Genomic DNA, 27902 nt, shown 5'->3' with positions numbered 1-27902 from the left:
GGATTTTTATAAATGAACTACAAAAAATTCAAAAAACATATGATGTTGATTATGAAAGAGCAGTAGCAGGTTTTCAACATGAGCACAAACGTAGACATTACGATGAAGCTGACCAAAGAATTTTGAAAAAAGTTATTAATTACGATAGGGAAAATATAATAGAATATTTACGTGGTACTGCATATAACTATAATATGAATTAATAAATTCAAAAAAATTGTCTTGAATTTCATATACTTTTTTGTTTTATTGTATATATGTAACATTTGTAAATATGTTTGTTAATTACAAAATAATATTAATAAATTAATTAAAACAAAACTAGATTCTTTATTTTAATACTGTGCAATTATATCTTTTCATTTTTAAATCATTTTCGGACCACTCTTTTTAACCATCTCTTTCTTAAACGATCCTACAAATTTTGATATATGATATAAACGAAAATAAATAATATAAATATTTATTAACTAGCTGACTCATTTTTTTCTATGGGAAATTTCAATATAACTTCTATACAATTCGTAATTCTACACAATAAAAATAAACTTAATTATAAGTGACATTTTTCAAATTTTATGTTTATACCATTCTTTTAACTCATTTCTCAAAAAAATATTACTTAAATTTACCTGGTAATAGATCAACAGAATAGAATTGCATATTTGATCTTTTATTCCGTCGCCCAGTTGTCGTGTACCCACTCAGATAAGGCTAACCACCTGGATATCAGTCATCACAGCGCTTTAGTTTCAATTGGTTTTTTAGTTGTTCATCTATATGAGATTGCCAAAAAAGGAAAACTGATAGCCTTTGGCTATATGATTATATAAAAGAAGCTGAGACCTTTTCCATCTCTCTCATACTATCTATTTGTTTTTTATTTCTCCAAATACTAGCAGGCACTCTTGCATCCCTATACTAAGTAATCTATGCCTATGATGAGCACCCCTTTAACTTTTTTCACCTCAATAAAGGTTGAAGCCAGTCTGGAGAGTGGCCCATTCCCATAGCATTATATGTGTCCATAAGGATATGTGCACTGCATTATGGGATACTAAGGCAATTGATGTGAAGTCATTAGCCTCTATATACAAGTAGCCCAGTTGGGAAGTGTGACTTCATATGCATACTTTCTTTGCTTAAACTTGGATAAAGGAAAAAACAAAGAATATAATTTTTTGGCATCTTTAATTTATAATATAACCAAGTGGAAAAACTTTCAACATCTTTTATAAGTATAATTTTTCACTTTGTAGTTAAAGATAATTGTACTAACCAATTTTTGTACATATTACTACCATTAGGTTTGCAACAGGTTGACTATCATCAACTAAAACGGTCTTCACAGTGCCATCAAGCATTCTCACACGAAGAGTTCTTGTCTTTTTTCTGTATTCCAGGAGGTCCTAAGAAAATAGTTTAAGAAAGCATAATAAGACCAAATAAACAACTGTTAGTCAAAGGATTATGGAAATACATTATTTTCTTTTGCTCAAATGAGAGTTTTTATTCAGCAATCATATCTGAAGGCTTGTGAAGCAATCCCAACAAAAATTAAATTTTATTCCAAATTATTTTCAAAAGGCACAAACATATGTGCTGAAGATAATATATATATATATAAGGAAATTTATAGATAATGAACTAAAATTTTAATGCATGTTCACTGATCACTCTACAAACCTCTGAATATGTCAGTTCATTCAGAGAATGCATTCTTAAGGTTTCCCTGAATCAAAACAGAATTAAATATTCCTATGAAGAATAGATGGAAGAAGAGCAAATGGGATTTAGAAATACGAGAAGCACAAGAGATGCAATTTTCATATTAAACAGATTATCAGATCTTATGACCAGTGGCGGCTCGTGGCTTGAAATCATGGGGATACTTACAACTTTCGAAATATACATACACACTATAAGTACAGTGTATACGTGTTTGGATAAAATATCAAAATTATGGTAAAAATCTTTTAAAAAATTAAACATGAAACAATATTGTTTATTATCGATAAAATTATAGTATTTTATCGATAACAGTTTAGTATAATTCAAAATTACTTAAAAATAAAATCCATTATCATAACCCCAATAATGTTCTAAAATAAAAACTATAACAAATATTATGTCTTTAATTGCAATGTCCAAATATTTACTCCGTTTTAAAATCTTTAAAAATATTTAAAGAGACGGAGTAAACATGATAAGCACTATGAACACTCCACTACTGGCAAAAACTGCATATAAACAACAGTGGAACTGCGCGATGGACAGTGCCACATTACACTAATAGCTCGCATCTCACTATGACGTGCATATGCTTGCACACGTAGCAATATGACACTGTGGTAAACACAGTGCTGCTAGCATCCTTTGCCCTCCTAAGTGCTACAAGATGGATTTTTATTATTTTTTTATACTAAATAAGAGAATTGTATAGGATTGTTGATGATAAAATTAAATATTACAAGCAAATATAAATAAATGAATAAATATATCGAGAAAAATTAGGGTGCTGCAGTTCCGCAGTGCCTATATAAGAGCTGCCCCTGCTTATGACAAACAAAAATAAAAAAAAACTCTACCTGTTTTGTTGACTTCAAACAAGCTTTTGACTTGATAAAAAGTAAACTCATTAAAATTCTAGAAAACAAAGGGTTGGACAAATACCTATTAAACTGTATCAAGAATTACTATTCAGAAACACAAGTAATAGTGAAATACAAAAACACAGACCGAGATCAAATAGCAATTAAAAAGGAAGTTATGCAAGGCTGCCCATTGCCACCAACTTTATTCAACCTGTACCTAAAAGTAGTAGTATATGAAGGACTACAGATGCATGAAGGCATACAGGGGTGGTTTGAAAAGTTCTTGGCCTCAATCATAGATGGCAACACTATCGGCAAGATTTTTTTTTTTTCTAAGTTGATATTTCTGTCATAAGCATCCATGTGAAATCGCAAGTCATTCTATCATGTAGTTTCTTTTATACAGCTGTCTGAAGCAAAAGTGTTGTCTGTATCCTTTGAAATGGATAAAATTGAGTATCGTGTGGTTATAAAATTCTTTGTTTTAGAAGGTTTAATGTCAAAAGAAATTCATTTGAAGTTCATAAAAGTTTATGGGCACTTTTCTCCTTCGTTTTCGACAATTAAGAAATGGGCTGCCGAGTTTAAACATAACCGTACCAGCCTTGAAGATGATCCACGTGAAGAACGTCCAAAAAGTGTAACAACACCAGAAATCATTGATCAAGTGCACGATATGGTATTGGATGACCGGCGAGTCAAAGTGCATGAAATTGCTGAGACTGTGTGGGGATATATTTATAAAAGAACGTGTAGGATATATTTTGCATGAAGAATTGCAAATGAAAAAGCTTTGCACAAGATGGGTGCTGCGCTTGCTCACAACAGAACCAACTTTCTCACAGCAAGTCAGTTCCATCAGCAGGAAAGATCATAGAGTTGGTGTTTTGGGATGCTAAAGGCGTTTCGTTTATTAATTATCTTGAAAATGGTAAAACAATAATGGGGAAATATTATTCCGATCTTTTAACCAGACTAGACGAAAAAATTCGTGAGAAAAAACTCAGTTTGCAGAATAAAAAAATTATCTTTCATATAAATAAATGAATAAATATATCGAGAAAAATTAGGGTGGTGCAGTTCCCATTCATGGTGCAGTTCCCTTAATTTTCCCATTGCCAAAACACAAAGGTGTTTTGGCAATGGGAAAATTAAGGGATCTGCACTATGAATTGTTTGAACATCTGCCCTATTCCCCAGATTTGGCTCTATCTGACTTCTATCTCTTCCCAAAACTAAACCTCTTTCACTGGGCAGCATTTTTCTTCAAATTAAGAGATGATTGCAGCTGTAGAGGGGTATTTTGCAGATCTTATTGAGAACCATTACAAGAATGGGATAATGGCGCTGGAGCATCTCTGGAATAAATGTATTAGTCTTAAGGGAGATTATGTTGAAAAATAAAATAAATTTGAAATTATAAATTCGTTTTATCATTGTTAGGCTGATAACTTTTCAGACCACCCTCATAACTGTAAATGGAAGAAATATAGCATGCTGATGACATAGTTATCACTACAGATAGTCAAGAAAAATTAGAAAATATCCTGACCAAGCTGCATCAAACAAGTAACAAATATATTTAAATCAATTTTAGTAAAATAAAACTAATGGTAATAGGAAGAAAAAAGGAAGCAATCCAAATGAAAATAGGAAACAATAATATAGAACAAGTAAAGCAATTCAATTACTTAGGATCAATGATCACTGAACATCTAGACTATTTCAAAACCATAAAACACAGAATCAATAATGAATGGATAACAATGGGCAGATTATGAAAAATATGGAACAATAAAAGATTAAGAAAAGAACTCAAAGATATATAAAACAATGATAATTCCCACAGTATTTTATAGCTCAGAATGTTGGATCTTAAGAAAAAAAGAAATGGATAAACTCAATGCTTTTTGGAATAAACTGCCTAAGAAAATCAATAGAACAAGCTGGACAGAAAGAAAAACAAATGAAAAAGGACAGCCCAGTAGAGAAGACTAAAAAATTAATGGATTGACAACATTAAAGAAAGCACCCACTTAAACTCCATAACAGAACTACATAAAAAGACAGCAGATAAAAAGAAATGGCAAAAATCCATCTTTGAGGAACTCAACCCACCATGAGCAGAAGAGAAGAAGATATATGTGTCATAAATCTTCTAATGCCTTTCATTTCCTAAAGGGATGGATTTTCACTCTTTTGGTAAGTGGTAGATGGCTGGTCTTCACCTTTCACCATTACAATAAACGAATGCACATTTCTACCAGCATTAGATAGGTGACAATACAGAAATAACTGCTCTCCAACCAACAAGCTGCGGGTTTAAATATTCCACTGTAGTATGGATGTTTGTGAATATTTTCAGGTAGCAGACAATTTTCATGACCAGCATGATACAACCCACTTATCTATTCTACTTATTAGTTTGAAATGGCTTAAGAAAAGCTCATGTCTTTAGTTCACTCACAGTACTGACATATTACAAGTGTACAGACTTTAATGGATGTATCTACATTTAAAAAAGTTTAGATTGCAAGAATGGAAATAATAATCAACCAAAAGAAAAGAAAAGAAGGGAAATCACAGAGATAATCCCATTGTCAAAAAGCCAGCTGGGGTTCTAAATATTAAAATCTCTAAGGAAATTGACTTAACTAGGTAAATGGTAAAATCAAGTACTAACATACCAACCAAAAGGAAACGGTAACTGTTGAATACATGGACTGCAATGAATACTGTCAAAAACAGTATCTAAAATCTAGAATAAAAGAGAAGTTAATAATGTGCATATGCAATTTGCATATTATATATCTAAGGTTTCCCTGAATCCAGAAGTCTGCAAAAACTGGGATTTTATCATAAAGTCTAACAAATCTTTTATCATGAAGCTGGAAAAATTTTCAAGATTTGAAGTGAACTTCTTCAAATCACAGACATGACAAATTTTCATGGCATTTTCAATCACTGATGAGAGTAAACAGAAACAGGCCACACTGCTGCTTGATGGCTCTCTCTCCTCTGTAAAATGGATAATTCCATTTGAGAACAATGCAGAGCTGACAGACATAATATATACTAACCATTAATTCTTCAATAATTTGGAGTTGCTAACACTCAGACAGGATAAAAATAATTTTATTGATTACGCTCCAAGTGTTAACAGGATTATCTTACTTTACCACCTATTACTAAATGGAAGAAACCAACAGTTGTTATTTTCTTTAAACTAACTTGAATTATTCTGACATCACTTAATGTTAATTTTCATGCCATGACTCTTTGTACATAATATTTTGGTTCTTTCAGAACTGATCATTCCATTTTTAAAACCATAATCTACTAAGGCTGATTTTGCTCTTATATTTACTAATATGATAAGTATGGAATTTAGATTAACTCTTCATAGTCAATGACAGTGATGATATCTATTCTAAAAGTTCTATTGCCAGTTTATTTATAACACATTAATGCAAGTACATCAATGCAATACTATTCTTGTATAGTGTCATCATTCATTAACAGCAGTAATTGAGTTGAAAGCAATTTTTGGTCCATCTACTGTGGACTCAGGTTATAATCATTTCATTATTGCTATTAATATTATGTGGACTCCTTCAACAAGTCTTGTAACTTACTAAGGAGGGTCCTTAATATATCACTCAAGGCCTACAAAGCTATCACATTTCTCCTTGAACATATTCACTGAAGATGCATAAAATTATAGAAGGAATTCCAAAAAGAACGTTGTCGGCACATCAAAAAATTCGAAAGTTTTAAAAAGAACTCAGCTAGCAAACCTCAACTGCCTCTTAACACAGTAATAAACCTGTCATTCCTAACCTTGAAGCCATCGGCGCACTCTCCTTAGGCCACAACTTTGCTATAACACCGAAAAAAATCCCTTCTGAAGAAATAATGATTCAATTAGAACCTAATATTCGCAACCTTCCCAACAATATCAGATTAGATGCAGCCAGTGTTCTCACTAAAGCTAAACCTCGAAAACGCAACCTTTCTAAAGAAGAATTCAAAGCTCTACAGGAATTAAAAATTAATACTTGTTAAAGTATTAATCCAATATTTTGCCTTGGTAACCAAGCATCTTAATGGGCACATAGATATATACCCATAGTACCTGCACATGCAGGCACATCCTAGTAAGAACGCAAACAGACAATGAGTATTAAGGTTGGATCTTCAAGTCCTAGCTGACACACCCTATGGGTAGATGATGGGATCTTGCTTGTTTTGGGCTGTCCCATTTTACTCAAAATATGGGAGGCAATCATCTCATCATCATCATTGCCATCATCTAGATCATTCTGGTCAATCTACAGTATTCCCTGCTCTTGCACAAACATGAATTATGTTCATTATCCATATTACAGCTGTTCTGGAGTGGCAGACCATGTCATCAATATGGATCACTACATTCAATGAAAGAAATCTCCTTAATATACAGAAGCGCATATCAGGCTGAAAGACTATTCCTGGGATTTGCCACAGCTTAGAGCATTCTTCAAATATGAATAAATACAGCTGCCTAACCCTACCCAAAATCTGGGAGATGATAAGCTTGAGACATTCAGCAAAACACACAAGATTCCATCACTGCATTCATAGCAGGTACCAGCTAGGATGTTACAATCCTGTCTTTGCACTCAGCCTGTTTCTCTTCTCACTGGTATGGCTGCATACACAACTGTGTGTGCGGGTGCGCGCATGTGTCTTCATGCCTAAGAAGATGTCTTAGTAAACAAAGTGAAATATCCTAATAATTTAACCAATAAATAAAGGTAATTACTTAATTATTATCCCTAGTATTTTCTCCTCTAAACAACATGGGTGATAAGCAATGCCTGAGCATCCATACAAGGTTAACCAACCTTAGAATCCACTGATGCTCTAAAATATCTTTGCAGCAAACACACGCACATGTATGCATTCAAATATATTACTTAACACTGTATATTCTCATCTGGAGGGAAATGATTTTTTCACTCAGAAACTCAGGTTTTTCTTCCCTTAGAACAAGCAAACAGGCCCATTAACACACACACACACACACACACACACACACACACACACACACACACACACACACACACACACACACAGATCTATAGTCATAAAATACTGCTTAAAATCCCTCATTAGATGACTGAGCCAGTCCTAAGGGACAGTTGAGGAAAATTTGGCAGAACCCCCCACACAAAAACAACAACACTGTATATCATATAATTCAATTTGGAACAGAAAAATATTCTTACCCCATTTCTTAATAAATAATATTCTAGAGCTCTGCCTGGTTCCAACCAAACACCTTTCTTTGGATCCTCGTCAGCCAGAAAAAGTCCATAGTCTTTTGCTGTAATTACATTAGGTCATAAAAATAAGACTTTCGAAAATTAGTTTGGCATGTGTTTATGAAAAAATATTTGTATAAAGAAAAACAAAAATATCAAACTTAGTTTATGAGGTGCTGTTCAGAAGTTCAGGGAATTTGGCCATAAAAAAAAATACCTTTTCCTAACTCCTAGTTTCCAATGTCTCCTTCAGAGTCCCCTTCTTAGCCGCTTCAAAACCTTACAGTGAACCTTACTATTGACAGTTTGCCCTCCCACCATTTCAGTTGGAGAAGAAACTTGTAGAATCACTAAAACACGACATTACAAAAATACATATAATTCAAGAATGCAACCTCTCAACTTGCCGACTGTTGGCATATTGATTTACAAAGGGTACTGCTCACTCCTTAAAGTGGCAGAAGGCTGTACTACAACTGGTTCAGGCACACTATTCAAACTCCCTGAATTTTTGAGTAGCATCTCGTATAATAACCAAATCAAAGTTATAGTTTTTATTAGACAGCTGCCTGTCAAATATTAATAGTAATTATTCAAGGGATATGATCAAGGCAACACTACTGTTACGTTTTAGTGATCACTGAAAAAAAAAAAAAAAAAGTATATAATTTATTGTATTTTGACAAAAATAAAATAAATTCCATATAACTCTCAAAACATTAGCATGTCTAAGAACCCATTTCTTGAAATGGTACCTGTAACTGAATAGTAGAAAAGTTTTGCCCAGAGTTTGAGTTTCATGTGGGACAAAAAAAAATTGCAACATAGAAAAAAAAAATGCTTTTGACTTATGAAGATAAATGAAGAGAATGAGAATACGAATGTGAAAAATTGTGATGAGAAACAAAAGCATTTGAAGAAAGAGAATGATGTGGCCAAGATTGGGGAGCAACAGGGGAGAGAAATGGAGGTACAAATGTGGATCGGAAGAATTTAGGGCAAGAATTAGAGGGGTAAATGAAGTGCATAGAATTCATGAATTAAATGAGGTTAAAATTGGGCATCTGAAGTGAGATGGTCAAAGGAATATCAAGTGGCACTGTACAGAAATTCTGTCAGAGATGTGGTGAATAATAATATGCTTAAGACATACTTCCCAAGTGGCAAAATAAGATTAATAACTGACACTTTACATGGACAACAAATGGGCATCAGAGTTGGTGGTGGGTGTAGGCACAAATGATTTCAATCATGAGAAAAAGAATGCACAAAGAGATGTGAGGAAGTTGTTACAAGAGGTGAAGCATAACAGCATAGTTCAGAAAGTGGTTAGTGTGTTCCCAGTAAGCCAACAGTGAACTGAGAGGGAGCTGAAATGATAAATGGAATGACAGAGATGAGTGGAAAACAAGTCTGAAATTTGTGAATGTGTGGAATAAATCAGAAAGAAGTTCAAATTGTTTAAAAATAAATAAGTGCTGGACATTTTTAATAAATTCCACAGATGAGAAATCACTGCTGTGCATGAGAACAAGTAGTTAAGGAGAAAAAAGTGACATGCTGATATTTATTAAATTAAAGCAGCAGTCTTTTTTAAAATATATATCTGATTCTCAAACAAAAGGTCACAAGACCTATATCACATTAGTGCCATGTGTGGGCAAGAGGAATAAAAGAAAAGAACTTGAACAGCTGAGGCTGTAATCTTTGGGGAAAGCAGAGTGAGGGAGTGTTACAAAGGACAGAAGTAGATGGAATGAAGGAGGAGGAAGTGAACTTGGTTCGGTGAGTTTCAAGATGAACTGTAAAAGCGTGTTAGTCAGTAGTGGCTCTTGTTTTAATCATTTTGGAGGCGAGTGGAAGAATAATAGGGGCCAATTCAGCAAAGCACTGTCCATGAAAGTGCTCTCCTGAAGAGAATGATCATTAATTAGCCAGAATGCCCTCTTCTGGATAGAATTGAGTAATCTTAGAGAGGATTTTGGTGCACCACCCCAAATATGTGTGCAAAATTCCATGGCTGGGTGGATTTGGGCTTTGTATACAGTTAGTAGCTGTAAAGGTGTGAAATAGCATCTTATGCAAAAAAGTACACCAAGTTTTTTGATGGCTGCAGAAGCTATAGGTTGTGCCAGGAAAGATCAGAGGGGCAGGTCAGTCTGAGTAGAAAAATCTGATCGTATTTAGATATCTCGGTATTCCTGAAGGTAAGGGGGAGAGGATCTGAACTAAGTATGCTATGCTCAATTTAAAATTGATATTGGGGGTAAAGGGTTTTTCATATTTCACATGCAAAATATATATATCATGTTTTATTTATTTTTTTTAGTGTTTTGGTAGCATTGACGTTTATAAGGTTGTCCATGCCTCACTGGGATATAGCTAGGAGATCTGAGTTCAGGTCACTGGTCATGGTAGATCTTGAGAATTCTAATACTTGAGCACTGCAAAGTTTGTTGAATGAAAAGGAGAATATAGTGTATTGTTATTGGGAATGCTATAGACTGGATTGGAAGTCTGAGAGAGTAGGTCATTTATATACAGGAGGAAGAGAGTGGGTGAAAGAACAGAATCCTGGTGTACTCCTACATCATTGGTGGGGAAATCTGAGGAGAAACCTTGGGGTAAACAGTATGAGGATGGTTGTTCCAAAGACAGATGTAGATAGAATTAAATAGGAGAATGAGAACAATTAGTTGGAAGATGAACCATACATGTTAGAAGACTAGCATATACACCATGTTGATAACAGTAACTGGACACCTAGTTGTGGTTAAAAAAAAAAAAAAAAAAAAAAAACATTTTAATTATATTTCTAATACCAAATAGGACCACTTTTGGCCTGAATGACAGCAATAACCCCCTCCAGGCATGCTGGAGTGAATTTGGCATTCTAATTCGTCCCAAAGATGTTCGATGGGGTTGAGGTCTCAACTCTAAGCTGGCCAGTCCAACATTTCAAGGTTGTTTTGTAGAAACCAGTCTCAGACATGCAGTGCAGTATGGCATGGGGCACTGTTGTGATGAAACAAGCAAGGGTCACTACCAAAATACTTCCACAGTGTCAGAAGCACGAAGTTATCCAGAATGTTCAGATAACTATCAGTCATCATGCTTTGGGGCATGCCCATCAATGGACAAAGTCCCGTCCAACCCCCCCCCCCCCCCCAAGTCTCCACCAAACTTGTCAGTTGGAGTTGGAATGATGCAGTCCTGATGGAACCGTTCCTCAGTAATCTCCAGATCCAAACACGAGCATCAGAGTGAAACATTGGGAAGCATGATTTGTCACTCCACAGAACTTTTTTCCAATCATCTGCAGTCCAGGAACAGTGTGAAAGGGACCAGTCCAAAGATCATTTGACTTTGAGTGGAGGGGAGGGGGAATGTGTGACTTGTTCGCAGCAGCTCAGCCATAGTAACCTAAGGCATGCAACTCTCTGCAGACAGATGTACCTGAAGCATTTTCCAAGTTGACTGCAAGATCTGCTGCTGATGATGTGCAGGATGCTTGGACATTTGGAAGCAGCTCATTGATCTTGGTCAGTGAGTGTCGATGGCCTAACAGGGCATTTTCCTGCTGTGGTAGCACCATCAACTTTCCATCTATGAATGGAATAAGCAACGGTGAATTTTGGTATACAGAGATAGGTAGCAATGTCACAAGTAGAAAGACCACTAATGTAACACCCAACTACCAGTCGATGTTGGAAGTCTGTCAGTTCAGCTGAACACAGTATCTTGACAGTGAGTACAGTGCAAAACATGCAGCACCTTTTATTAGCAGACTTATGCAGACACTTCCTGAACATTTGCATGTGGTAGGATCCAAAATTTGAATAGTACGTAAGGTGTCCAAACACTTTTGTCAGAGTGTTATATCAGTGTATGAATTTATACAGATGTTGACATAGTCTTGTACTTTGGCAAAGTGAAGTGCAAAATTAAAACAGTAATCCCACTCATCCATTGCACAGTGTGTTCAATGGCAGAATGCAGACTGATGTTGCATGAATGCTGTCAGCACTGGAAAGTTATCAGGATGATCCCAATAAACCATCTTTGAGAAATCCCAGAGCCAGAAGTCACAAGGGATCAGATTAGGTGAACAAAGTGGCCATGCAGTAAGAAACTGTTGGGAAAACTGAACCTCCTGTACTGATCAACTGATGGCCCCTATCCTGAACGAAAATGACAGAATCAATGCACAGGCGGAACCAACTGGAGAACGACCTCAAAGAAGGATGGTCCAATGACAAATGAAGCTGTAAACCTGAACCAGACAGTAGCGTTGGGTGAATGTAAAGGAATCTGTTAGATTGCATGAGGGTTTTGCATAGCCAATACCTGACAACTGATGGTATTCACAGCTCCATTCAAGTGAAAGGGAGCCTCATCTCCCGACAAAATCATCCACAGCCACTCAGCATACAACTCCACTCAAGCAAGGAATGTTAAAGCAGATGTCTTTCAAAGTCCAGTGGGTGCAACTCCTGTGTCAGGATTATCTTGAATGGGTAGAAATGGAGAATTTTCCAGACAGTTGTGTAAGGCACATCCGTGTATCTTGATACAGCATGTGCACTACAGGAACCAACACTGTTATTCATGGCCAGCTCCACAATGGCAGTGGAAACTCCATTCACATATTGTGAGCTGATTTCTTTAACAATCCTGTTTCTTCAAAACGACTAATCATTCATAATAAATCTGAAACTATAAATTTAATTAATTGGATTGATTAACCTTTAGGCAAATTAGTTATATTTGGACTGCTTCATTTCCACTAAATTTAGCTTTTATTATGAAGATTCACATAAATGTTTGAAGCTACATGAAATATAGTTTCAGAAATCTCAACTATCATATTATTATTATTAACACCAGGCTTCCATGGAGGCAAAAGACTCTTCATGAGAGGTCCACACATACCCATGAAAAAGATCACTGAACTGTGCATTAAACTCATTCAGTTTCTGAACTTGCCGCACTTTCAGGTAATGCATTCCACTCACTGACCACTCTCCAGGCAAAAAAATCTGCTCCTCAATCCCTTGCTCGTACTCTCCTTAACTCAGCTTCCAGGGATGGCTTCTTGTTCTATGTTTCTTTCTCTCTCTCTCTCTCTCTACTGTATAAAAAATCTCCTCCACATTAATCTGGTAACAACTCCTTACCAACTTATATGTCCTGATCATATCCATCTCCTTCTATTCTCAATTTTTTCTTACCAAAAAGATTCCACATCCATGGCCTAAACATCAATATAAATGATGTGCACCACCACCAACAGTTATCTAAACCAGAACTACTATTCCTTTCAGAAGAACAAGCTGGCAACTTCAACAGCCACTGTACACCTCAACTGCCCAACTACACATTACATAGCTATTTCTCATGAAACTCACATGGTTGCCCTTGACATTTCAAAGGCAGTTCATCAGGTTTGGTACAAAGTCCTGCTCACCAAACTGCCATCCTATAGACCCCCTTCCTCACTCTGCAACTGGATCACCAAATTTCTCACTGGTCGCTCACTGTGTATCATGGTGGAGGGTTTACTCACCTCACATTTCCCTGCCAATGCAGGAGTAACCCACGGTTCTATTCTTTCATCCACTTTCTTTCTCTTGTATATAAATAACTTGCTTTCAGAGACTTCCAATCCTATCCAAAGCTTTAATGAAGACAGTAAACTTCATTCAACAAACCTTGTAGTGCTCAAGTATTAGAATCCTCAAGATCTACCACAATCAGGAACCTGAACTCAGATCTCCTAGCTATTTCCTAACTGGACAAGGACAACCTTGTAAACTTCACTACCACTCAAACTAAGTTCTGTCTGATCTCTCACAAGAAAAAGCCCACATTCCTCTCCCTTACCTTCAGTGGTACTGTGATATCCAAATACGATCAGATTTCTCTTCTTGGACTGAACTGCACCTCCAATCTTTTCTGACACAACCATATTTCAACTACAGCTTCTGCAGCCACTAAAAAACTTGGTGTACTTTTTCACACCTTCACAGCTGCTAACTCTATACAAAGCCCATCATAATCAAATTCCAGGCATATACCCTTAGAGAATGTACAGGATCTTATGATTGTACTACATGAAGTTACATCATTACAAACTTCCAATCACCAATTTTCTTCAGATTAGCCTGTTACCATTAGTCAGATCTTATATTTCTGTCTTCTAAGGCACTTTTTACTGTACCAATCCACCTACATCATGGTCCTCCTCTGGGCCATCCTCGCAAACAACACTTGTTTAGCTAATCTTTCCTCTCCCATTCTGTTTAAGTGGCCACCTGAGATTATCCGAGAGACAATGTGCGATTAGCCCACGTAATATATTCCTGAATGCTAACATTGTTAAGTTCTTTCTTAATATCCTCATTTTTAATATGATACTGTCACTGACACCATATGTTCAGTCCCCTTATCTTTCTCAGGACTATCAGGTACTGTGGCCTCCAGTCTTTGATCAAGAGTTTCATTTCTAACCCAGCTCTCAGATACATAAGTTAAATGGTTTTGAATCCTGTCTTGGTACAGCTACTTTAGCGTTTTGATTAATTTCTCTCTTATTCCATATAAATTTATTCAGTTGAATTTCTACCATACCAGCTTTGCTAATTCTGCTGTCTATTTCTAAATTTAATTTGCCATCTTCACTAAAAAGTTTGCCTAAATAGCTGAAATGTTTTACTTGTTCTATACGTTGCTCATTTCGGGTACAGTTGATGTTTTCAATGTTCCTGCCTAATTAGCTGAAATGTTTTACTTGTTCTATAGGTTCTCCATCCATAATGAGTTGATATTTTCCTTGCTTCTGCCTATTTTCATTGTCTTTGTCTTTTTAATGCTGATCTTTCCTCTCCCATTCTGTTTAAGTGACCTTACCACTTGAGATTAGCTCTGCTAACGCATTCCTGAATGCTAACAATGTCAAGTTCTTTCCTAATATTCTCATTTTTAATATGATATTGACATTAATGTCATCTGTTCATGCCCTTAATCTTTCTCAAGACTCTCATATCTGCGGTCTCTAGTCTTTGGTGAAGTGTTTTATTTCTAACCCAGCTCTCAGATCCATAAGTTAAAATTGGTTTGAACACACTATCTTGTATACAGCTAATTTAATGTTTTGACTCATTTATCTCTTATTCCATATAAATATTCAGTTGACTGCCTACCATGCCAGCATTGTTGATTCTGTTGTCTACTTCCATATTTAATTTACCATCTTCACTAAAAATCGTATCTAAGTAGCTGAAATGTTTTACTTGTTCTATAGGTTCTCCATTCACAATGAGTTGATATTTTCAATACTTCTGCCTATTTTCATTGTCTTTTTAATGCTGATTTTCATATCATATTTATAACAACAGTTGTTTAATTTGGTCAGGGTATCCTGCAAATTTGTCCTGGATTTATTTAAAAGTATAACATCATCTGCATAAAGTAAAGAGCTGAGATTAACATCAATTTTGATATCAGGTTTAATACTGATTTCCTTCATAATGTGATCCATATAGATGATGAATAACTTTAGAAATAATGTACAGCCATGTCATATACCTGACTTAACATCAAACCATCTTCTTTCAATTCTAAGTGCTGATTTACAAATCAAATCGAGACTATTGTATTGCTTGATATAATGTCCCATTTACACCATATAACCATACAACTGTGCATTTTGAACAGCTTTCCTCTTGGCACCTTGTCATATGCCTTTTCCAGATCTACAAAACTTAAATCCAGATCCTTGTTATATTCCCACAATTTCTTAACTATTTGTCTTAAAATGAAAATCTGATTCTGACAACCTCTGCTTGGTCTAAACCCAGCTTGTTCTTCTCCAAGCATCATCTCCACAATTTTGCTTAGCTGTTTCTCAACAATGCTTGCATAAATCTCACTAGGAACTCTCAACAGAGAAAGTCTTCTGTAATAATTCTCACATTCCACTTTATTCTCTTTTTTACAGATGGGTACCCTAATGATCATCTGGAACTTGACCCTCTGACCAGGCTTTGTGAATTATGCAGTCTAGCCACTGTAAAACTTTTATATCTCCATGTTTCAGCATTTCTGGTCAGATATCATCTACTCCAGATGTCTTTTCACATTTCAGGTTTGTGATAGCTTTTCTACTTCAAGTACAGATATATATCCAATGGCATTCCTGTAGAGTGTTTTCCACCACCATACTGCCACTGTTTGTTTCATTTAGCAATCTTTCAAAGTAATTCCTCCATACATCAAGAATATCTTTATCTTCAGTTTTCATTTATCATCTCTAATTCCTTTTACAGCACTCTTTTCTCCATTTCTGAACTTTTTCAATAACCTTCAGAATATTTTACCACTCCTCTAATAATTATTTTCTATGTTCTTACCAAAGCCTTCCCATAACTCTGGTATAGCTAATTTTGCACAATGCTTTGCTTTCTTACATTTTTCTCTGTATTTCCTAAGAGCATAAGCTAACTTACTTGCCAAGAACTTTCGATATGTTTTCTTCTTTTCCTTCACTGCCTCTTTACTTTCTGAGTCCATCATGCGGTTCTGATTTTTTTTATCCTTGCAGATTACCTCACAACATGCCTCTCAGGCTGAATCAATCAGTTTTCTTTAGGGTATGCCACTGAATTTCCAACGTTTTTAGTTCTTGTTTTCAAACTCTTTCAGTTTTTCTTGAATAATATTTGTTATTTGAGTCTAATTCCCATCTGATAAGTGTTAAACTTTTATTTGCTTTAAAACTTTCTTACATGTTATTCTTTTCAATATGAAATTCAATTTTATCCTGCTCAACACTAAATGGTAATCACTTCCTATTTCAAATCCTCTGTATACTTATTCTTTTGTCGTTCTTTCTTCTGATTGCTATATAGATCGAAAAAACTCAACAGGATTTTTTCATGGCTTAATAAGCTAATTTTTGTTCATAATGAACTTTCACTGTCTTTACCAACTGAGTCACCTTCCTGGCCTGCTCTTTATACGTTTCATACACCTGATCAGTGCTTTTTTTCTGGAAGTACACAATGGTATGCAGTACCGGCACCTTTTGGTACTGTGTTCACGAATTGAATTTTCAGTTTTAATTATTCATAAGTTGGTACCCTGCTTTCCTGTTTCATAGGTTGGTATGCAACCGGAAACAGGAAGCTGCGTTCACTTCCAATATCAGTTTATCAGTTCTATATTCATTTTGCAATAGGCAGGCGTTCACGTGAGTTTTGAATTAATCTAAGTTAAATCAGTGCAATCATTGTTCAAAATGAGTAAAATAAGGTTCAAAAAAAAAAAAAAAATTGCAATTGATTCCCTTTTAAGGGTGATTTTTTTTTTATCAGTAAAGAGAGTTATTGTTAAGCACCATGGCTTATTTAACCAAAGGTAGAAAGGAAGATTTACGTAAATTGGCTGAAGAATTGGGAGAGAAGCCAACTGTTGAAATGAAAGTGATAGATCTTAAAATGATTATTATGGGAAGTAAATTTTATGAAGAAGAATTTGTTAAAGGGATGTTGGAGACGATTATTAGTACCAGACTCGAGGAAGAACTGATGAAGAAAGAAGAACTAGAAGCTCAATGGTGGAAGGAAGAACTAGAAGCCCAATGCCGGAAAGAAAAGATGAATTGGGAGCCCAACAGAAAAGAGAACAAATGGAGTTCGAGTTGAAGAAACTGGAAATTGAAGCGCGTGTTCAACCAACCTCAACTCCAGTATCCAGTGACAATAAACCATATTGTCTTGAGCTAATTAAGCTAATGCCTAGGTTTAGATTACAAGAGGATGACATTGTGATATACCTATCCCTGTTTGAAAGACAAGCTAAGAGAACCAAAATAGATGTTAAAGACTGGATATCATGTCTCTTGACTTTGTTACCATTTGAGATTGTCCAATTAATTGGTAGAGAGTCAGAAGAAAACTGCGAAGATTATGAATATATTAAAACAATTCTACTAAAGAGATTTAGACTGAATCCTGAAAGTTTCAGAAAAAAGTTTGTGATGCACCAAAAGGTTGCTGAAAAATCTTGGAGGGATTTCTGTTATGAAATAACTAATTATTTCGAAGAGTGGATTGGTGGCCTTGATATCAAGGATTTTGAAGGGTTAAAAGATCTAATTATTACGGATCAACTGAAGAAGAAAGTACCACATGAAGTGAGAGAACATCTCTTAGACGACTGGGCAAAATTCGTTTCTCCAACCAAGTTAGCTGACAGATTGGACGAATACAACAGTGTTCGTAGTACCTCAAAGAAGCCCATTGGAGCTATTCCCAAGGACAAGGTTACTGAAAAGTTTAGACTTTATACTCCACCTGCTGAGCGAACATTCAAGAATAAGTTATTATCTCCCTTTCAAAGTCCACCGAGATGGTACCAGCCACGGCAAATTGATGATTCATACAAGCCTCACTACAAACCAACTTGTTTTACTTGTAGAAAGGAAGGTCATATCGCCAAGTTATTTATGAAAAATAGTCAGCCAAAAGGTACTCCTGCTACAGCACACAGTAACCTAGTTCAAACATCTACCACTGGGGATGACAATAAATCAAGTGTGTTGACTGCCAAAATTTCCATTCCAGTATCCAAATCAGTGGACATTGGTTGAAACGTAGATGATTTGAAGATCGTCAAAATCAAATGCGGAAGTAGCGTTTTAAATGGAATAATAGATACAGGAGTGCAAATATCGGTAGTGCGCGAAGATTTAGTGGCGGATACGCCCCATGATGGAGAAAGTAAGATAGAAATATCTTCTGCTTTCGGAGAAAATGAAATATTTTTCAAATGAAAATTGATGATAATTTACATGGTAATGTTCCAGTCACATGTGCCGTCTCAAGAAGACTGGTTACCGATCTACTACTGAGCTCCTCTGCCTATGAAATACTGGTCAAAAGCGTCGAGCTACATGAGAGTAGTCATCATTGGGAGACACCAGTTCTGAAATCAAAAGATTTAAGTGATAAGTGATAAACGGTCAGAAGATGATGAAGACGAAAACATGCCTTCGAAAATAACCAGTACAGCATTGGCAGTCAGTACGATAGAGTTCCCACCAGGTGCAGAAAATGAGTGTATACCAGAAAAAACAAAATTCGAATTCAGCAAACTTCAAGAGGATGATGAGATGCTTCGAAGGTGTTTTGAATGGGCAAAAAGGCAGAAAAATGCCCATGCGTTTGACAATGGGGTTCTGCTTCATAACGAACATATTTGAGGCGAGAATATTAGACAAGTAGTGCTACCATATGTGAAACGAGAAAATGTCTTAAGGATGGCACATGAAATCCCTCTTGCTGGCCATCTCGGTGAAAAGAAAACCCGTCAGCGAATCAAGTACTCATTCTTTTGGCCTACCATTAAAAACAAGATGTGAAAAAATATTGCGAAAGCTGCAAGGAATGTCAAATGAGAAGGACTGCTACATATAGAGATAGAATCCCCATACGACCTATCGTCAAACCAGAAACTCTGTTTGAGGTATGGAGTGTGGATTGTGTCGGACCGTTAGAACCTCCATCGGGAAGAGAACATCGATTCATAATATGTGCTGTTGATTTATGCACTAGATGGGCCGAAGCCATGCCTGTCAAGGAAATAAGTGCTAAAACTACATGTAATGTTCTGATGAGGATTTTTACTCAGACTGGATTTCCTAAAATGGTCTGTACCAACCAAGGTACGAATTTTACATCTAAACTCACTCAAACTTTTGAAGATCTGCTAGGCATAGCTCCACGTTTTTCCACCCCAGGACACCCTGAGAGTATGGGCGCTGTCGAACGTTGGAACAGAACTTTAAAAGAGATGATGAATAAGAATATACAGAAGCATGGAAGAAACTGGGATTTACATCTTCCCTATCTTCTATTCGCATACCGAGAAGTACCACATAACACTACTGGGTTATCACCTTTCCAGTTGGTATATGGCAGATTACCTCCAGGCCCCTTATCTTTGTTAAAGGAAACTTGGACTGGTGGACGAGTCATCCCAACCGCTGCCTCTCGCTCGGTTGAAAATTATTTACAAGAGCTTCTTGAAAATCAAAGAAAAGCTCATGAAATTGCATCCGAGAATGCCAAAGGGTCTCAAGAACAATACTCCTCCAGATATAATCTTCGTTCCAAAGAAAAATCCTTCATTGTTGGTGAAAAGGTTTTAGTATTGTTACCTTCATCCTCTCATAAGCTTCTAAATACTTGGACAGGATCTGCTACAGTCGTCCAACTTACTAGACCACATTCTGCGAAGGTTGAGATGAAGGATGGAAGTATCAGGGAGCTCCACATAAATAAGCTTCGACCATATATTCAAAGAATTAATCATGTCGGTCTAGTTTTTCGAGCTAGATGAAGATTTCGGAACACTCCACTATGCACCTGCTGACAAGATGAATATATCAGTCGAAGATATTAGGAAACACCTTGAGAATATGAAAGCTCTCTTGACAGGAGAAGAAAAACAAGAACTTTTTGATATCCTCTGGAAATATGCAATGTTTCTAGTTCCAAACCTGATCATGCCAAAGTTGACGGACACTCCATCAAAGTTACAGAGAACTGTTCCCCTAAGAGACTCAAACCCTATAGGGTGCCAATCACTCTACAAAAGGAAGTAGATCGACAAGTCAAAGAACTGTAAGATATGGGTCTCATTGAGCCAAGTGTCAGTGAATGGGCTCATCCCGTGGTTTGTGTGACTAAGAAAAATGGAAGTGTCAGACTATGCATTGACTTTAGATTGCTAAATAGTTTTACTATTCCAGATGCTTATCCAATGAAAATAGCTAGAGATTTATTATTTGAGGTAGGACAAGCAAGATTTATCACTGCAGTTGACCTCACCAAAGGATATTGGCAAATCCCTATGGAAAAGGAAGCAAAGCCCTTCACTGCATTCATGACGCATTCTGGTCACTATCAATGGAACGTCTTACCGTTTGGAATGAAGAACGCTGGAAGCACATTCCAGAAATCATTAGATAAAGCACTAGCTCCTCATAAGGCATACTGCCGATCGTATATTGACGATTTGGCTATATTTTCTAAAACATGGTCTGAACATCTCACCCATATAGATAAAGTCTTCAAAACATTAAGAGAGGTGGGTTTAACAGTAAACCTAGAAAAATGAGAATTCGGGAAAAATCAAGTGAAGTTCCTAGGTCATTTGATTGGATCCGGTCAACATTCCCCAGACCCAGAGAAGGTCGAGGTTATAAAAGGTTTAGCGACACCAGCGACAAAGAAGGAAGTAAGAAGTCTACTTGGACTGGCTAGCTACTACCGTGACTACATACGATTCTCCCAAATTATATTACCACTGACAAATCTGACTAAGAAAAGTGTCCCAAACAATATTCCTTGGACTACTGATGCTGATGAAACTTTTACGAAACTCAAAGAAGAGCTTATAAAAATGCCTTCTTTGCATACTCCAGATCTCGACAAGCCATTCCAGTTGTATACGGATGCATCAGCAATAGCAATTGGCGAATGCTTAGCTCAAAACAACGAACAAGGAAAAGAATTGCCCATTGCTTTCTTCAGTAAGAAACTAAATTCCTGTCACAAATGGTCAACGATTGAAAGGGAAGCTTTTTGCATCTTGGAAGCATTGAAAAAGTTTGACACGTGGGTATTTGGTGCTGAAATACAGGTAATTTCAGATCATAACCCTCTGACCTATCTAACTAAAAGTGTCCCTCATGGTGCCAAGTTGTCCCGATGGGCTTTAGCCCTACAACGTTATAATATGACCGTTACATATAGAAAGGGTAGTCATCATGGTAACGCGATGCCCTTTCCAGATTAAAAACTGATATAATTAATTAATGTTATTGGCTTGTTTCTTAATAATGATTATATATTTTCTTGATGTTTAGTTAATGATGATTATATAGTTTTTTTTGTTTGTGGGAGCTGCATCGCACCATAAAGCTCTCACCTCATTTCTTGTATTTTAGAGTCAATTACTCGCCTGAGTTTTTTTTTTTAGATGCAACATCGACACTCCTGTGACGGATGTGCTTCCCCCAAAGGGAGTTGTAAGGATTTTTGTCACAAAGACTTGCGAATTCTCTTTAAACTGTGTACTGGTGGCGAGGCAGTCGTGACAACAAAAGCAGACGACGCTTAGGACTTCATTAGCAAAGTTTCCGCCGAGTGGTATCCATTTTTGTTTTTTTAGAATGTGCCCGAAGTGAGAGAACAAGTACAACATTAGTGTTTGAAAGCAAATATAACTTTCTAGTTAGATCATATACTACAGTATAATAGGTCATCGGCATTGCAAAAAAGAGCTATTTCAGCGAGCATTCATTCTGCGTAATGATCAAGACTTTCACCAGCTTTACCATTCATCACGAGTCCGAGTTTTACTGTGGGCAAATGGTAAAATCAGTCATTTTGGAGAATCTTGCAAACAACAGTTGATGTCATTAAGAAAAATGATTTACGATCATAAGGAGAGTGCAGCGCATAAAGCATGCCAAAAAATAAAATCTGAAACAAAAAACGAAACATTAGAGAAAGTTTTCCTAAGTACTTTGTCTCATAATAAAGACATAATAGGAAAAGTGTTTCGAACCGCTTACAATGTTGCAAAGAGAAATCAATCATTTAACAACTTTGAAGACAAAATAAATGATTGATTTCTCCTGAATATATTCCATGTCTAGGCCATTAAATTCCTGTTGGAATTTAATGGCCTAGACATGGGATATATTCTTCATTCTGCAAATGCTTGCATTAACATTGTGAGCCATATCGCAAATGAAATGAGAAAAACATTAATAAACAATATAGTGACCTCCAAGAATAAAATATCGTTACTTATCGATGAATCTGCAACTGTGAGATACAACAACATTGATTGTTATTGTTCATGTAGTTCTTCCTGAACTTTCGGCTCCTGTGAGTCTTTTCCTAGATTTGATTGAATTATCAGACGTAACTGCTAGAAGAATTCTAAACTCTTTAATTAGTCATCTTGAGTGTTTAAGATTATCTGAAGATCACTTAAAAGGACATTTATTGTCTGTAACTTGTGATTATGCAGCCATGTTGTTTGGTGTGCATAATGGTGTAAGGAGGCTAATGCAAGAGAAGTTTCCTAGTGCTATTTTCTGGCATTGTGCTAGCCATCGCCTTGAATTGTCTGTTAGTGACACAGTGGACAATGTGCCAGAAGTGAAATGCTTTAAGAGTTTCATGGCCAAACTTTATATGACTTATCATGCTTCACCTAAGAATGCTAGAGAACTATAGGAATGTGCAGCGACTCGAGAACTTCAACTTGGCAGAATTCGTGGAAAATTCTTTAAAAAAAAGTTCTTAAAATTCTGTCAATTTTAGCAGAATTTTAAGTACTCGCTGGGTTGCATCTAGCTTTCATATTGTTTCTGCAGTGTGGCAAGACCTTGAAGCCCTCGTCCATCACTTTCTGGAGGCAAAAGAAGACAGCAGAAGAAGCAAAACAGTTCACTTTCTTTATGAGGGCCTTTTAAGTAAATTAAAGTCATGCGAGTTCGTTCTTGATTTCGGCCTTATATGTGATGCTCTACAAGAACTTAGTGAACTAAGTCTAGATTTACAAGAGAGAAATATTGACTTGTACAAAGCAGACAGGAAGATAAAGAATACAGTTCAACTCTTCGAAGAAAGAATTGAAAATCCTGGTCCATACTACAGTATTTCTCTTCAAAGTCAGAAGAACATGAAGTTCAAAGGGATTGAGCTCCACAAAAATGAAAGACACAGTCCTGCAATAAATTCATCTGCTTTCTATAAAAGTCTGAAAGAAGCTGTTGGAAAGCATCTACTTGAAGGAGATGATGCTGATTTGCCTGAATGTGCTAAGATTTTAGATTCCAAAGCCAGAAAATCCTGGAAAGCATCTGACATTTGGTGAAGCTGAAATTAAAAAGTTAGCATGCAAATTTCGCTTAAACGAAAAAGAAGCAGTTCGTGGTTTCCGTAAATATCTTCAAGAAAATAAAGTCCCAGACATAGCACTTCCTCTAAAGCACACTTTGGGCACAACTGCAATATCTTCCAGTGAATGCAAAAGGGGTTTCCTCTCAGATGAATCTTATAGTAACTTAATCTAGGTCATCTCTGCTTGTACGGACAGCTTCTGCACTGATGTTCATCAAGATAGTAGGATAGTAGTAACCTCCTCTCACTCAGTTCAACCCTAGCAAATAAGTGGACTCATGGCTGCTCCAAGGTCATCATTCTGCAGTTGATACCAAAAGGAAGAAGCGATCTGGAGACGAGGGTATATTGGAGGATGTTAAAAGTGTGGAAGTTGCTGTAATAACATCTTCATGATGAGTACCGGCACCTTTTTTTTTCCAGAAAAAAAGCACTGCAACTGATTATTACCAATGTTCATCTTGTCACTTCCACAGTGCCTTCTACTTCTTCTAGATTTCATGCTTAATCCCTTCATTCATTTCACTCCTATCTTATTCAGATTTTTCACCTTTGGAATACACTCAGACATTGCTGCTGTTAAATAGCTCTTGATCAATGCCCAAGCAGCATGTCTCCTTCCAACCAACTCCTCCTTTCATACTATAGCTCCTAGTTGTCTCCTAAGCTTTTCATAATCGCCAGCCTTATAGTTCTAACATGCACCTCTTCACAAAAATTCTCATATGACTGGTGACACGGGTGATCACTACATGGTCACTTTTACTAACTGGGAAAAGATTAGACACTCAGCACATCCTCTGATGATATGATCAGATTTAAAACTCTCAACTCTCATGTGCATTACATATTGCTTAGGATAGTTATCCCTTAAGAACTCAAATTCATTCTCCTTATTACTTGATACTACATCTTCACTTCAATCAATATTGCCATATTAAAATCACCATTCTCTTGCTCACTAAGCCAAGTTGCCTATACTGTCTCCATGTTCCCCTTATAAATATCTCATCCTATTAACCCCCAGTTTACACCATACTACTTCAAAATCACTGCAACTATTTTCCCTTGCATCTCAACCTTGTTCAGACATAATTCTCCTGCTATCATCAGCACTTCCCCTACCTCCCTTCTTATCCTCACAGAAAACATCATATCCTTTAATTTCTATTCGCATCAGGAAACTGTCATAGAAATTGTTGACAGTTTCAGAAGATGATGTAATCAGTAAATTAAATATCTCTGATTACACCATCCTCTCTAAGCTGGTTTTTGAGGCTCAGGAAAGCAGGTATAAAAAATACTGCTAATTTCTACTGACCATTTGTTCTGTCAGGGCAATCAGTTCTTGCCACTTCACAGACACAAATGCCATTTCATTCAAATCTTTTTGATAGTATTATTACACTTTTATTCACAATGGCTGTGAATGAACTTGAACCAGAGAAGGACTTTGTATTACTAAAAAAAAATTCTTTTGAGAGTTTAGAGCTTTTATCCTGTGATAGAAAATATGACTTGAGACCATCAAACATTTTGATCATTCTTTCTGTAGCAAGGAAAGCCATCTCATCTTCACACTTCCTAAACGTATACGAGAGGTCCCATCCCATTACCCATATATAGTACTTTAGTACCGTATATGGGTAGTGGGATGGGAAAGGAGGAACTTGTTAACATTCGATTTTAAAAGCCTGTATATTGTATTCCTTGGGAAATACATAAGGGGAAAGACTGTTCCACAGTACAGCAGTAGCAGGGATGGAGGAGGAGGAAAAGAAACTTGTTCTGTGGGTTTCAGGTGTACTGTGAAGGGATGATGGGAGGTGGCTGTACGTGTTCCAATGGGTTTAGTACAGAGTGGAGGAATTATTGATGTTGTTTTGGATGAGCATTTTCCATAAAAATATTTGTAGAATATACAAATTTCAGAGACTAAACATCTATTATGTGAAAGTGGGAGGAGTGAGTCAGTAAGAGATGGATCATTTATCAGTCTAATTGCTCTCCTCTGTATTGAGTCAAGCATTTTGAGGGAGCTTTTAGGGGCCCCACTCCAATTGTGAGAACAGTATTCGATACCTGGGCAGATTTGCGATTTGTATAAGGTTAACAGCTGTTTTGAAGTGAAGTAATGTCTTGAGCGAAAAGAAAGCCTAGTTTTTTGGAAGATGAGGATGAGAGGCTTGATGTCATGGTAATTCCAAGAAGAGAAATTTCATCTTGTCTGGAAATTTGAGTGTTATCAAAAATAATACTGGGGGAATATGGTTCTTTTTTATGGGAAATAAGACAGAACTGAGTTTTACTAGTGTTGAAGTTGACGAGGTTATCTGAGCCTCGTCAGAAGATGTTTTGGAGGTCTGCGTTAAGGGAAGTTGTGGTTGATGTTCTGTGGGTTGAAGTGAGTTGTGTAGGATAAGGTTTATCAAATGAAAGGGAAGAGTGCAATGTGCTGTCATCTGCAAAACTGTGTATTGGGTTGGAGGTCAACTGAAGTAGGTCATTGATATATAGAAGGAAGAGGGTCAGTGAGAGAACTGAACCTTGTGGGACCCCCAGCATTAGTTGGATAGTGGGAGGATAGGGAACCATCGACCATTACACATAGTGTGCATCCAGACAGGAAGCTGGCAATCCATCTGCAGAAGTCCTGAGACAGTCCAAATAGAAGTTTGCTTAGTAAGCCTTTGTGCCAGACCCGGTCAAAGGCCTTAGAGATGTCAAGTGCAACTACTTGGGATTCGCCAAATTTTTCCATGGCATATGTCCAGAGATAGGTGATATATGAGAGCAGGTCACCTGTTGATTGGCATCGACGGAATCCGTACTGGTGGTCGCTTAATAGCTGGGTACCTTCAAGGTAGAGTAGGAGTTGAGAATTGATGGTTTTCTCCATCACTTTAGATAGGAAGGTAGTTGGATGGCAGCGACTTGTCACCCTTTTTGGGAATGGGTTGAATATAGGCTAATTTCCAGGCTTTGGGATATATAACAGTGGAGTAGGAGAGCATGTATAGACGGCATAGGATAGGAGTCAGTTCTGTTGCACAGACCTTCAGGACAATTGGAGGAATGCCATCAGGGCCAGGGGCTTTTTTTGTGTCTACTTTTGACAACAGGTTTATGATCTCTTTCTGGCAAAAGGATATAGGAGACATTGTATGTTGGGCAGTTGGAATGACTGGAGGGCATTTGCCATTGTCAGTTATGTGTGCATTGGAGGCAAAGTGTGAAGCCAGGAAAATAGCTTTATCTGTGGGTGATGTTGCAATTGAACCATCTGGGTATGATAGGGTGGGAGTAGTGTAGTGCAAAAGTTGCAACCAATTGCTTGGCAAGAGACCAAAAGGCATGGCTGCCGCTAGGACAGGCTGCAAGTTTCCTGCTTTTTACCCGTTCAAATTCTGTTTTGGAATCATTGATAATTTTTTTGCAACTGTTTCGGGCTTCAGTATAGGCACTGAAGGAGGATGAAGTTCTTAATTTAAGCCTGTTGTGGTATGCCTGATTTTTCATTTGTACAGCCTTGGCACATCTTTTGGAGAACCAGGATTTGGATAGGGGACGGCAGTTCAGAGTGGTGTGGGGAATGTATGTTATCATGCCAGTGAGGATTATTTTGGTGATGTGTTCGGTGCATATGTTTGGATTGGAAGAGTGCAAACAATAGTCCAACCATGGGAATGAAGCATAGTAGTTTCGTAGGTTGTCCCATTTGGCACTGTTATAATGCCAAACTACTCTTGTGCCGGTGTGACTATGTAAGCATTGTTGCATGGGGCAGGAGATGAGCACTAGGTTGTGGTCAGAATTACCCAGGGGGGGCTCACTACATTCACTGTATATTTAGAAGGGTCATTGGTAAGGAAGAGATCTAGGGTATTTGGGGAGTGATTTAAGTTATCTGGTATTCTGGTCGGCTTGTGAACAATTTGTGTAAGGTCATTGGTGATGGCAAATATTTCAGCATCTCTTCCTGCAGGATCTGTACAATTGGAAGAGGAAAGCCAGTT

The 27902-nt window shown here is 36.8% G+C and overlaps 1 protein-coding gene across 1 annotated transcript in view; it reads right to left on the bottom strand.

The window, feature by feature from the left end:
- The window catches only part of rhea (Talin_middle and talin-RS domain-containing protein rhea), a 709058-nt gene that overhangs the window by 547655 nt on the left and 133501 nt on the right, over positions 1-27902 (bottom strand). Inside the window, exons 3-4 of the mRNA XM_090405775.1 lie at positions 7865-7962; positions 1280-1409 (exon numbers count right to left, since the gene is read on the bottom strand). Of these exons, the coding sequence (XP_090261901.1) occupies positions 1280-1409; positions 7865-7962 (228 nt within the window). The remainder of the gene's footprint in view (positions 1-1279; positions 1410-7864; positions 7963-27902) is intronic.

The sequence above is a fragment of the Typopeltis vanoorti genome, chromosome 15, assembly GCF_054136105.1.
Source record: "Typopeltis vanoorti isolate ZY-2024b chromosome 15, IOZ_Tvanoo_1.0, whole genome shotgun sequence".
Taxonomy (NCBI): Eukaryota; Metazoa; Arthropoda; class Arachnida; order Uropygi; family Thelyphonidae; genus Typopeltis; species Typopeltis vanoorti.
This window is presented reverse-complemented; position numbering and strand designations above follow the sequence as displayed.